General features: G+C 38.0%; 2 protein-coding genes across 2 annotated transcripts in view; both read left to right on the plus strand.

Annotated features, from left to right (window-relative positions):
- The window catches only part of LOC122790521 (protein mono-ADP-ribosyltransferase PARP14-like), a 2,292,317-nt gene extending 2,287,211 nt beyond the window's left edge, over positions 1–5,106 (plus strand). Inside the window, exon 13 of the mRNA XM_044058072.1 lies at positions 4,565–5,106. Within this exon, the coding sequence (XP_043914007.1) occupies positions 4,565–5,106 (542 nt within the window). The remainder of the gene's footprint in view (positions 1–4,564) is intronic.
- A 42-nt stretch (positions 5,107–5,148) lies between these two features.
- The window catches only part of LOC122790522 (protein mono-ADP-ribosyltransferase PARP14-like), a 456,801-nt gene continuing 448,182 nt past the window's right edge, over positions 5,149–13,767 (plus strand). Inside the window, exons 1-2 of the mRNA XM_044058073.1 lie at positions 5,149–5,179; positions 10,304–10,921. Coding sequence (XP_043914008.1) covers positions 5,149–5,179; positions 10,304–10,921 — 649 coding nt within the window. The remainder of the gene's footprint in view (positions 5,180–10,303; positions 10,922–13,767) is intronic.

The following is a 13,767-nucleotide window of genomic DNA, read 5'->3' on the forward strand; positions in this document are numbered from 1 at the left end:
TTCAGCAAAAGATAGCGACTGTTCTAGAAACTGGGATGTAATGAATATCAAAACGACAGAATAGATTGTCAGGTGAGTTTTTCACTATAGGCTTCATGGCCAACTGGATCAGGCTTTCTGTGGGATGACTTAATACTTGCTTAGCTTAAACAAGTACAGAATTGAATAACACACCCTAGAGTACATTTCCAAATAAAGTAACAGATGTCAGTACAGCGTGAAGTGCATTAGAGTGTGTAAATACGCGAATGTATATATGATATAGTCATTAATCTTTGAAAGCTAACAACTTCCCTCAATGTCAGAAACTCAAAAAATCCCTTTAACTACTTGTATTTGTAGACTAAATTTTAGATTTATGTTCGTGGTAACATGCTGTGCAGAACAAGTTCAATACCATTGTTTGATGTTGAAGGTATGAAGCCACTTTTAAATATCAGAGGCTGATTTTGTAGTAACAGCATTAGCTTGGAATTTTAGGATTTTAAAAGTAGGTCTGACAGTAGAAGCTATGATTCTTGTATATGAAAAATGATTGCATTAGAACTTGTAGTTCGGGAATATGGTGACAGTAAACAGTTAGCACGCCAGAATCATCTGTGGTGGATATTGTATTAGTGCTGATAGGCTGGAGACCAAGACTGCTCATTTATGAATATGTTAAAGGAAAGAAGTCCTAGGATATTTTGGGGAACCCAGTAGTTATTGGTAGAAAATGTACGATTAGCATTTTACCATCCTGCACATTACTGGGGATTCAATTATCAGGAAGCTATGAAACCACCTACTTGTCAATACATAGAATCTAAGATGGTGATTCTCCAATAGTTTAGAGAGGGAGAATTTGCTAAATGCCTCATAGAGATCGGAGCAATACCAAGGCAGTGGTTGTATAGTTGGAAGGAGAGAGAGTGTGGCAGTGGTTGTATAGTTGGAAGGAGAGTGAGTGTGGCCATGGTTGTATAGCGGGGGTTGGAAGGGAGAGTGAGAGTGGCAGTGGTTATGTAGTTGGAAGGTGGAGACATGAGTGTGGCCGTGGTTGTATAGTTGGAAGGAGAGTGAGTGTGGCAGTGGTTGTATATAGTTTGAAAGGTGAGTTGCCACCTTGTGTAATGGTAGGATATCAGACTGTTTAAATGCTGCAGGACATGAGATTTTGGATAGATTTGTTATTAAGAATGGAATCACAGTATGCTAATGCTTCCAGCTGTTGTTTTGAGGTGTGCAGCTTGGAGCTTTTCAGCTGCAAGGGTAGTAGACTTAGTTTGGTAAGGATAATCTACAGTTGCTGTAGAGACAGAACTTAGAGAGAAGGTATATGCAATGGTTGCCAGAACATTTAGAGAGAATGGGAACATTAGCAGAAGTCTTTGTGTCTAACCTGAGCTGTTGTCAGTAGTATTTATGAAATGCATTTTAAACTGACAGGCTGTACTGTTTTTTCTTTTGTATGTAGTGGATTGGTTATATTGTTTTTACTCACTTTTAAGATGTTTATTTTATGAATGTCTAAGAAGAGTTTGGTGATTTCATATGTAGGGTAGAGAGTCTATATTATGTCCTATAGGCTCTGCAGGGCCTTCTTGAAAGGAATTTTCCTACTAAAGCCTCCAATCAGGAATCCTCCTCCTCAGTGGGATCTAAATTTAGTGCTGACATCCTTGATTCTTCCCCTTGAGCCAGCTGTTTCTTGTTCCCGAAATTTCTTTCTTGGAAAACTTTATTCCTAGTGGCTATTACATCGCCAGGAGGGTGTCTGAACTTCATGCTCTATCGGTTCGTCCCCCCTATCTGGTTTCTTACCAAGACAGAGTATGTTTGAGAACTACTCCCACCTTTTTGCCTAAGGTCCTTCAAAGACAATTTGAATCAATCCATTGATCTCCTGTATTTTTCCCAAACTATTCAGACAGAGCTGAACAAAAGCTACATTATCTTGATGTCCACCGTCAACTTAGATATTATTTGGACAGAACAAAAAAATTTAGAAAATCTGATCAACTTTTTGTTTCCTATGCGGATAATAAAAAAGGCCTTCCTGTTTCTAAAGTGACCTTGTCCAGATGGCTTTCTTGGTCATCTCTGAAATTTATCTGCTCAGGGGAAAACAGCTGTGCTCAAAACCTAAAGCACATTCAACTAGGAGCTTAGCTACTTCTACAGCCTTTCAAGCTAGACTTCCTTTAGACACTATTTGTGCAGCGCCACTTGGGCCACTCCTCACACTTTTGTTTCCCATTACAAATTGGACTTGGCCTCCAGGGACAGAGCCAGTTTTGGCTCTACAGTCCTCAAGAGTCTGTTCCATTGAGCCACCCAGGATAGAGGTGCTAGGGACGCGGTCCCATCAAGCAAGAATGAAGGAGATTGACAACTTAACATTAAGTTATGTACCTACCATAACGTTCCATGTTAGTTGTTTTTTTCTTCTTTCTTCGACCCCCCCCTTCCCCTGGCCTGGACAGACCTTGTTATAAGAAATTATTATGCTGAAGACCATTCAGACCTGGTCCTTCTTCCATCGTAAGTTTCTTTCTTCCTTTGGGAAGTGTTTTTTTTCTTGGTGCTATTGCCCTTTGTCATCAAACGAGATCTGGGTACTTACCGCCTTGCATCATGGGATATGGGGCTGCCTCGAGCTGGTAAAAGTGACTCTCGAGCTTAGCAAGTGCCAGTGGGCGAGGATCGGCTCGAACCCATCAAGCAAAAAAGAAGGAGAGAAAAAACAACTAACATGGAACGTTATGGTAGGTACATAACTTCTTATTTTCCATGAATTTCATTATTTTGTCTTACTTTTCAGGCCTGTTTGCTTAATATATTTTGTGTAGCTTAAACCAATGACATTATTATAGATGACCTATATAAAAACAGGAGAAATTATCACCTTAATTCTACATATTACTTGCTTCTGTCCATCCTTTCTTACCTTGTGACTTTCTTCAGCCACTTCTTGTAAAGCCAGATTTCATATATGCTTTCCAAAATTGAATGATCAATGTTTATAGCCTCCAATTTATTCATTAATTTCACAGTATTGCTGTTGTTCTTCAAAATCTATCCATATGGAACACCAGTCTCTAAATCAAGTCTGAAGTACTCCTGGTTTTGTTTTAGTCAGCTCCTATGCATGTTTTTGTCACATAAACATTTTCTTTGAAATAATGTCCAAGGTTTCATTGGCAAAGTCTCTGTATGGGCTTTGTTATTGTCAGAAGTTGAAAAGCAGAACCCCCTTCTACTTGTTAGTTTACCTTTTGTTGGCTAAGCCTTTCATTTCCTCCTTACATTGTTCTACATCCAAAAGTATCCTTGATTCTCCAGAAAAAAATATTTTGATAACAGCTGGCTACAGGCAAATCTCATACTTTTCCCTTTTTAAAATTCCCTGACTGCTGGATTAAATTGCTTCTTTTGCCTGATGTACAGAATAATAATTTTTCACACTCTGCTTTTGCCAGTTTTGAATATTTTTCCCTAATACTACAATTTTGTCAGGAGCAACACTATCTGCTAGTATGACTACATCTTTACTGCTATAGGTTTTGGCTTCTTTCTCATGGCAAACGTGGAGCTAATGGTGGGCCTCTCAGTTAACAAATCCTGCTGTGGAACACCAGCCCACTCCGTATTTTTATTTTCATAACATGAATGCAGTCTTGTTTCTATTAATTTCTCTGGTACAGCAGAAAATCTCAGTTTTTTCTGCATGCTCTGCCTTCTAATTCTACCATTTTTTCAGCATTTCTTCTTGAAAAGTCTCATACTCAGCCATACTTTTCTTCATTTCAGACTCTTGATTTTTGTAATTGTATTAATTCATCCGAATAGCCAGTTAAAGCTTCTGTTTTTACAACCTTTTTGTGTGACCTTATATTTGCCTCCAGTGTTCTTCTTGTGTTAAACACCTCTGAGAACATTTGTTTTATATTTTCCTCTAAATTATGGGAAGCCATCTTTTGTATGAAAGCTGAAATATGAACTAGTTTTGCTGAACAGATTCCACACAGACAGATGACATAAATGTATCTGATTCTCACCTAGTACTCTGAAACATATGAAGGAAAATGTTTTCTGCAGAGACATTCTGTCTGTGAAGCAGCCATAAAAAAATATTTATCATTTTCCATTAATATTTTTTATCACAAAGAACACATTGCCAGAAATTAAATTAAGTTGTGGGATTCTATCCAGACAGGTCACATAAATGTATAATGATTCTCACCTAGTATTCTGAAACATATGGAAGAAAAGGTTTCCTCTAAAAACATTCAGTGAAGCAGCCATAAGAAACATATTTTCATCATTTTCCATGAATATTTTTCATCATAAAAAAGATTCATTGCCAGAATTTACATTAGTTGTCAGATTATCCAGTAGAATGGTACTGAGTTTTACTTTGCTGGTGAGTGGTGGATGTAACTATTTTTTAATCCAGTATGATTGTATTTGTTCACTGAAATAATGTATGATCACCTGACTGGTTGACTTTGTTGATGTTATGTATTTTTACACAGAAGTAACATTTTAAACATCCTTTCACTATATTGTCTTTTTATTATAGGAAACAGATTGAGGAAACCTTTTAAACAGGCAATGCCTCTAGAAGACAGTGAGATCTTTGAAACAAAGAATGTCATATCTCCTGCCATTTTTGATGTAATAGGAATGTTAAAAGATAGTGTGAAGAATGCAAAGGAGAGAATTGAGAGCATCTTTAATGACAATTTTTCTGATGATTGCATTGAGGACGAAGAAATTGCCTACCTTTCAGACACAGTGATTCAGAATGTACTGCAGTGGGGTGCAGAGTTTAATGTCCGTATCACTATTAAAAAAGGATGTACTAATGAGATAAGAGTACAAGGCTTAACTAAGGATGTCAAAGAAGTTTTGAAAGCAGTGGAAATTGAGCTGAAATCTGTACTAAAGAAAGAACTTGACCAGCATCACCAGTATCAGATTTACCAAGTCATCCAGTGGCAGTATGAAGAATGTAACCAGTATTCAACTTTTACAGAGAGACAAACTTCCACATTGAAAATCACTTCAGTGAAGGAGAAACTGAGGCTGTTGTCGAGTGGAATGGAAAAAGTCTGTTTATAGAGTTTCAGCAAAGATAGCACTGTTCTAGAAACTGGGGATGTAATGAATATCAAAAGACAGAATAGATTGTCAGGTGAGTTTTTCACTATAGTTTGGCAACTGGATCAGGCTTTTGTGGGATGACTTAATACTTGCTTTAGCTTAAACAAGTACAGAATTGAATAACTTAGACATTTCCAAATAAAGTAACAGATGTCAGTACAGGGGAAATGCATTAGAGTGTGTAAATACGTGAATGTATATATGATTATAGTCATTAATTTTGAAAGCACAACTTCCTCAATGTCAGAAACTCAAAAATCCCCTTTTAAATACTTGTTTAGACTAAATTTTAGATTTATGTCTGTGGTAACATGCTGTCAGAACAAGTTCAATACCATTGTTTGATGTTGAAGGTATGAAGCCACTTTTAATATCAGAGGCTGATTTTGTAGTAAATAGCATTAGCTTGGAATTTTAGGATTTAAAAGTAGGTCTGACAGTAGTAGCTATGATTCTGTTATGAAAAATGATTGCATTAGAACTTGTAGTTGGGGAAAATGGTGACAGAACAGTTAATGCCAGAATCATCTGCATATTGTATTAGTGCTGATAGGCTGGAGACCAAGACTGTCATTTATGAATATGTTAAAGGAAAGAAGTCCTAGGATATTTGGGGAACCCAGTAGTTATTGGTAGAAATGTCGATTAGCATTTTACCATCCTGCACATTGGGATCTATTATTTAGGAAGCTATGAAACCACCTACTTGTCAATACATAGAATCTAAGATGTAGGATTCTCTCCAATAGTTTAGAGAGGGAGAATTTGCTAAATGCCTTATAGAGATCGAGCAATACCAAGGCAGTGGTTGTATAGTTGGAAGGAGAGAGAGTGTGGCAGTGGTTGTATAGTTGGAAGGAGAGTGAGTGTGGCCATGGTTGTATAGTTGGAAGGAGAGTGAGAGTGGCAGTGGTTATGTAGTTGGAAGGAGACAGAGTGTGGCCGTGGTTGTATAGTTGGAAGGAGAGTGAGTGTGGCAGTGGTTGTATATAGTTGAAAGGTGAGTTGCCACCTTTGTGTAATGGTAGGATATCAGACTGTTTAAATGCTGCAGGGACATGGGATTTTTGGATAGATTTGTTATTAAGAATGGAATCACAGTATGCTAATGCTTCAGCTGTTGTTTTGAGGTGTGCAGCTTGGAGCTTTTCAGCTGCAAGGGTAGTAGACTTTAGTTTGGTAAGGGATAATCTTACAGTTGCTGTAGAGACAGAACTTAGAGAGAAGGTATATGCATGGTTAGAACATTTAGAGAGAATGGGAACATTAGCAGAAGTCTTGTTCTGAGCTGTTCAGTATTTATGAAATGCATTTTAAACTGACAGGCTGTACTGTTTTCTTTTTGTATGTAGTGGATTGTTATATTGTTTTACTCACTTTAAGATGTTTTTGAATGTCTAAGAAGAGTTTGTGATTTCACATGAGGGTAATGTAATAGTTTTCTTGTCATATTTAATTTTTCTTTTTTTTTCTCCTTTTTTGCTACTCCCCAAAACAGCAAATGTCCAGACTTCTTCTGTCTCTTCCCTCTACCAGGCCATCCCCCCAGAGACGCTCTGACCCAGGATTGGCCCCAGGGACTTCTTTATGCCTTCCTCCATTTCCTCTGATCCCTCAAGTTATCCAGAAAGCTACCGCTTTGAGAGCCAAATTGATTCTCATTGCCCTTACTGGCCTCGACAAGTTTGGTTCCCTGCTCTCCATCATCACCTTTTGGTGCAGCCGTGGCATCTGGACCCAGTGCCAGATCTTCTGATTCACCAATCGGGTCAGTTGCACCGGTCAATCCCTTCTCTCAACCTCACAGCATGGTTGCTCCACTTCCTTCCTTAGCCAGGCTTCCTTTGATCTCTAACCCAGTTAGAGACATCATAGTAGCTACGTTAAAATCCTCTACCAGGAGGATTTATACAAGCAAATGGAAACGTTTCTCTTATTGGGCTAAGGCCAAGAATATTGATCCTTTCACTGCCCCTGTTCAGGCAGTCCTGGACTTCTTAGCAGAGATTTTTCATGCAGGCTCCTCTTCTTCCACAGTCAGAGTTCAATTGGCTGCTATCTCCAACTTTCATGTCGGGATAGCAGATCATAATATTATGTCCCATAGGCTCAGCCTGCAGGGCCTTCTTGAAAGGAATTTTCCTACTAAAGCCTCCAATCAGGAATCCTCCTCCTCAGTGGGATCTAAATTTAGTGCTGACATCCTTGATTCTTCCCCCCTTCGAGCCAGCTGTTTCTTGTTCCCCGAAATTTCTTTCTTGGAAAACTTTATTCCTAGTGGCTATTACATCGGCCAGGAGGGTGTCTGAACTTCATGCTCTATCGGTTCAACCCCCCTATTTGGTTTTTCACAAAGACAGAGTATCTTTGAGAACTAATCCAACCTTTTTGCCTAAGGTCGCTTCAAAGACCAATTTGAATCAATCCATTGATCTCCCTGTATTTTTCCCAAACTATTCAGACAGAGCTGAACAAAAGCTACATTATCTTGATGTCCACCGTCAACTTAGATATTATTTGGACAGAACAAAAAAATTTAGAAAATCTGATCAACTTTGTTTCCTATGCGGATAATAAAAAAGGCCTTCCTGTTTCTAAAGTGACCTTGTCCAGATGGCTTTCTTCGGTCATCTCTGAAATTTATCTGCTCAGGGGAAAACAGCTGTGCTCAAAACCTAAAGCACATTCAACTAGGAGCTTAGCTACTTCTACAGCCTTTCAAGCTAGACTTCCTTTAGACACTATTTGTGCAGCGGCCACTTGGGCCACTCCTCACACTTTTGTTTCCCATTACAAATTGGACTTGGCCTCCAGGGACAGAGCCAGCTTTGGCTCTACAGTCCTCAAGAGTCTGTTCCATTGAGCCACCCAGGATAGAGGTGCTAGGACGCTTGGTCCCATCAAGCAAGAATGAAGGCGAGATTGACAACTTAACATTAAGAAGTTATGTACCTACCATAACGTTCCATGTTAGTTGTCTTCTCGCCTTCTTTCTGCGACCCTCCCTCCTTCCCCCTGGCCTGGACAGACCTTGTTATAAGAAATTATTATGCTGAAGACCTTTCAGACCTGGTCCTTCTTCCATCCCGTAAGTTTTCTTTCTTCCTTTGGGAAGTGTTTTTTGCTTGGTGCTATTGCCCTTTGTCATCAAACGAGATCTGGGTACTTACCGCCTTGCATCATGGGATATGGGGCTGCCTCGAGCTGGTAAAAGTGACTCTCGAGCTTAGCAAGTGCCGAGTCGGAGCCGAGGGATCGGCTCCGAACCCATCAAGCAAGAAAGAAGGCGAGAGAAGACAACTAACATGGAACGTTATGGTAGGTACATAACTTCTTATTTTCCATGAATTTCATTATTTTGTCTTACTTTTCAGGCCTGTTTGCTTAATATATTTTGTGTAGCTTAAACCAATGACATTATTATAGATGACCGCATATATAAAAACAGGAGAAATTATCACCTTAATTCTACATATTACTTGCTTCTGTCCATCCTTTCTTACCTTGTGACTTTCTTCAGCCACTTCTTGTAAAGCCAGATTTCATATATCCTTTCCAAAATTGAATGATCAATGTTTATAGCCTCCAATTTATTCATTAATTTCACAGTATTGCTGTTGTTCTTCACAAGTCTATCCATATGGAACACCAGTCTCTAAATCAAGTCTGAAGTACTCCTGGTTTTGTTTTTAGTCAGCTCCTATGCATGTTTTTGTCACATAAACATTTTCTTTGAAATAATGTCCAAGGTTTCATTGGCAAAGTCTCTGTATGGGCTTTGTTATTGTCAGAAGTTGAAAAGCAGAACCCCCTTCTACTTGTTAGTTTACCTTTTGTTGGCTAAGCCTTTCATTTCCTCCTTACATTGTTCTACATCCAAAAGTATCCTTGATTCTCCAGAAAAAAATATTTTGATAACAGCTGGCTACAGCGGCTTAAATCTCATACTTTCCTTTTAACATTCCCTGACTGCTGGATTAAATTGCTTCTCTTCTGCCTGATGTACAGGGAATAATAATTTTTCACACTCTGCTTTTGCCAGTTTTGAATATTTTTCCCTAATACTACAATTTTGTCAGGAGCAACACTATCTGCTAGTATGACTACATCTTTACTGTTATAGGTTTTGGCTTCTTTCTCATGGCAAAACGTGGAGCGTATACATGGTGAGTCCTCTCAGTTAACAAATCCTGCTGTGGAACACCAGCCCACTCACGTATTTGTATTTTCATAACATGAATGCAGTCTTGTTTCTATTAATTTCTCTGGTACAGCAGAAAATCTCAGTTTTTTTTTCTGCATGCTCTGTCTTCTAACTCTAATATTTTTTTAAACAGATCTTCTTGAGAAGCCTCATATTCAGCCAGGCTTTTTTCATTTCAGACTCTTGATTTTTGTAATTGTATTAATTCATCCGAATAGCCAGTTAAAGCTTCTGTTTTTACAACCTTTTTGTGTGACCTTATATTTGCCTCCAGTGTTCTTCCTGTGTTAAACACCTCTGAGAACATTTGTTTTATATTTTCCTCTAAATTATGGGAAGCCATCTTTTGTATGAAAGCTGAAATATGAACTAGTTTTGCTGAACAGATTCCACACAGACAGATGACATAAATGTATCTGATTCTCACCTAGTACTCTGAAACATATGAAGGAAAATGTTTTCTGCAGAGACATTCTGTCTGTGAAGCAGCCATAAAAAAATATTTATCATTTTCCATTAATATTTTTTATCACAAAGAACACATTGCCAGAAATTAAATTAAGTTGTGGGATTCTATCCAGACAGGTCACATAAATGTATAATGATTCTCACCTAGTATTCTGAAACATATGGAAGAAAAGGTTTCCTCTAAAAACATTCAGTGAAGCAGCCATAAGAAACATATTTTCATCATTTTCCATGAATATTTTTCATCATAAAAAAGATTCATTGCCAGAATTTACATTAGTTGTCAGATTATCCAGTAGAATGGTACTGAGTTTTACTTTGCTGGTGAGTGGTGGATGTAACTATTTTTTAATCCAGTATGATTGTATTTGTTCACTGAAATAATGTATGATCACCTGACTGGTTGACTTTGTTGATGTTATGTATTTTTACACAGAAGTAACATTTTAAACATCCTTTCACTATATTGTCTTTTTATTATAGGAAACAGATTGAGGAAACCTTTTAAACAGGCAATGCCTCTAGAAGACAGTGAGATCTTTGAAACAAAGAATGTCATATCTCCTGCCATTTTTGATGTAATAGGAATGTTAAAAGATAGTGTGAAGAATGCAAAGGAGAGAATTGAGAGCATCTTTAATGACAATTTCTCTGATGATTGCATTGAGGACGAAGAAATTGCCTACCTTTCAGACACAGTGATTCAGAATGTACTGCAGTGGGGTGCAGAGTTTAATGTCCGTATCACTATTAAAAAAGGATGTACTAATGAGATAAGAGTACAAGGCTTAACTAAGGATGTCAAAGAAGTTTTGAAAGCAGTGGAAATTGAGCTGAAATCTGTACTAAAGAAAGAACTTGACCAGCATCACCAGTATCAGATTTACCAAGTCATCCAGTGGCAGTATGAAGAATGTAACCAGTATTCAACGTTTGACAGAGAGACAAACTTCCACATTGAAAATCACTTCAGTGAAGGAGAAACTGAGGCTGTTGTCGAGTGGAATGGAAAAAGTCTGTTTATAGAGTTTCAGCAAAAGATAGCGACTGTTCTAGAAACTGGGGATGTAATGAATATCAAACGACAGAATAGATTGTCAGGTGAGTTTTTTCACTATAGTTTGGCAACTGGATCAGGCTTTTTGTGGGATGACTTAATACTTGCTTTAGCTTAAACAAGTACAGAATTGAATAACTTAGACATTTCCAAATAAAGTAACAGATGTCAGTACAGCGGAAGTGCATTAGAGTGTGTAAATACGTGAATGTATATATGATTATAGTCATTAATTTTGAAAGCACAACTTCCTCAATGTCAGAAACTCAAAAAATCCCTTTAACTACTCGTATTTGTAGACTAAATTTTAGATTTATGTCTGTGGTAACATGCTGTGCAGAACAAGTTCAATACCATTGTTTGATGTTGAAGGTATGAAGCCACTTTTAATATCAGAGGCTGATTTTGTAGTAAATAGCATTAGCTTGGAATTTTTAGGATTTAAAAGTAGGTCTGACAGTAGTAGCTATGATTCTGTTATGAAAAATGATTGCATTAGAACTTGTAGTTCGGGAATATGGTGACAGAACAGTTAATGCCAGAATCATCCGCATATTGTATTAGTGCTGATAGGCTGGAGACCAAGACTGTCATTTATGAATATGTTAAAGGAAAGAAGTCCTAGGATATTTGGGGAACCCAGTAGTTATTGGTAGAAATGTACGATTAGCATTTTACCATCCTGCACATTGGGATCTATTATTTAGGAAGCTATGAAACCACCTACTTGTCAATACATAGAATCTAAGATGTAGGATTCTCTCCAATAGTTTAGAGAGGGAGAATTTGCTAAATGCCTTATAGAGATCGAGCAATACCAAGGCAGTGGTTGTATAGTTGGAAGGAGAGAGAGTGTGGCAGTGGTTGTATAGTTGGAAGGAGAGTGAGTGTGGCCATGGTTGTATAGTTGGAAGGAGAGTGAGAGTGGCAGTGGTTATGTAGTTGGAAGGAGACAGAGTGTGGCCGTGGTTGTATAGTTGGAAGGAGAGTGAGTGTGGCAGTGGTTGTATATAGTTGAAAGGTGAGTTGCCACCTTTGTGTAATGGTAGGATATCAGACTGTTTAAATGCTGCAGGGACATGAGATTTTTGGATAGATTTGTTATTAAGAATGGAATCACAGTATGCTAATGCTTCAGCTGTTGTTTTGAGGTGTGCAGCTTGGAGCTTTTCAGCTGCAAGGGTAGTAGACTTTAGTTTGGTAAGGGATAATCTTACAGTTGCTGTAGAGACAGAACTTAGAGAGAAGGTATATGCATGGTTAGAACATTTAGAGAGAATGGGAACATTAGCAGAAGTCTTGTGTCTAACTTGAGCTGTTGCAGTATTTATGAAATGCATTTTAAACTGACAGGCTGTACTGTTTTTTTCTTTTTGTATGTAGTGGATTGGTTATATTGTTTTACTCACTTTAAGATGTTTATTTATGAATGTCTAAGAAGAGTTTGGTGATTTCATATGTAGGGTAATGTAATAGTTTTACTTGTCATATTTAATTTTTTTTTCTTTTTTCTTCTCTTCTGGCACTTTGATCGCCATCCCAGTGTCCCACTACCCTATTTTTCCTTTGCTGGTTGTACCAGCACTCCACTCTCACCCAGTCCAATACCTGAATTTGTAGTCATGACCAGGGAGGAGCCTAAAAGTGTATTAGGGTGTCATGCTGTCCATTTTAAAACTGTGTTTTTTTTTTCTTGTATGACCTACCCTGTTTCTCCCTGTTTTTTTTTTTTTTTCTAATTTCTCCAAATCTTTTGGGTTTCTAATACCATGGCAGGAATGGACACCATTCCTAAGTCAAATACGATTAAAGTTCATGAAATTAGTATTGTTTCACTCTTTGATGTCAGCACTTGCAATATGCCCAGTAATGACTCCTGCAATGTGTATGGAGTTACATGTATTGGTAGCATATCTAAATAGGATTGTAGACTTTTTTATAAGACCCGTTGCTTCTACTACTATTGGAACTATCTGAATATCTTTCTTCTACATTGCTCTTGTTTCTGCTTACAAATTCTGATATTTTATAACTTTGTGTCTCTCTGTACGCAGGGCACTGTAGTCACTGGGTGTGGCAATTTCAGTGATCAAGGCGGTGAAGTCTCTCCTGATGTGCAATTTCAATGATCAATCCTAGTTTTGCCTTCTTATCTTTGACCACTAACTATATCCAGTTTTCTAGCATCTATCTTTCGAACTGTTGGTAATGGATGATCTCATGTGATGTAGACTTCTTCATTTTCTATGATGCTTTGTGGCTAATGTTTCTAGTGTTTTTCAGCCATTTCAGTACCATAATGTTTGCACACTCTCCCTGCCTCATGGATCCTGTAATGATGGCTAAGGGGTGTGCGTGCAGTGGGGATGTGTGACATTAAACGCCACCTCCACAACAGCTCAGGAATGTCCCAACCCCAATTCTGTTTCTTGGCCATGCGTTTACTAGCAATGTCCCCAGCCTCCACTAGAGATCACCATAGGAGATTCCCCATAGAACTGCCCACATTCTCAGGGATGGAGACGCCTTCTTGTCAAGTTTTATGTGGGCTTTTGTAGTGTTGTACAGGCAAAATATGTTTAATAGTTGTGCTGAGTCATATTAGTGCACCATGTGTTCCATACTGTGTCCATCATTCTTATAAGGTGTGTGGTTTTTTTTTTGTTTGTTTTTTGTTGCTCCAGGGGGCAGAACTTATTTTAACTCTTTTCTTCCTTAGTAAGACTTGCTGATTAAGTATACTTAGAAAGATATCACTGAATTCTTTAGACTCTTCATTAGTTTGAGATGTTTTAACATTTTCCAGTGCACTGTTTTAGCAAGGTTATGAAGGTGTCTGGTTTAAATTTGGATAGACATCTTGCTAAGTTATCATGAGAAGTTGTGGGGA

Source organism: Protopterus annectens, chromosome 16.part0 (genome assembly GCF_019279795.1).
Source record: "Protopterus annectens isolate FY-2018-M chromosome 16.part0, PAN1.0, whole genome shotgun sequence".
In the NCBI taxonomy this organism is placed as follows: domain Eukaryota; kingdom Metazoa; phylum Chordata; order Ceratodontiformes; family Protopteridae; genus Protopterus; species Protopterus annectens.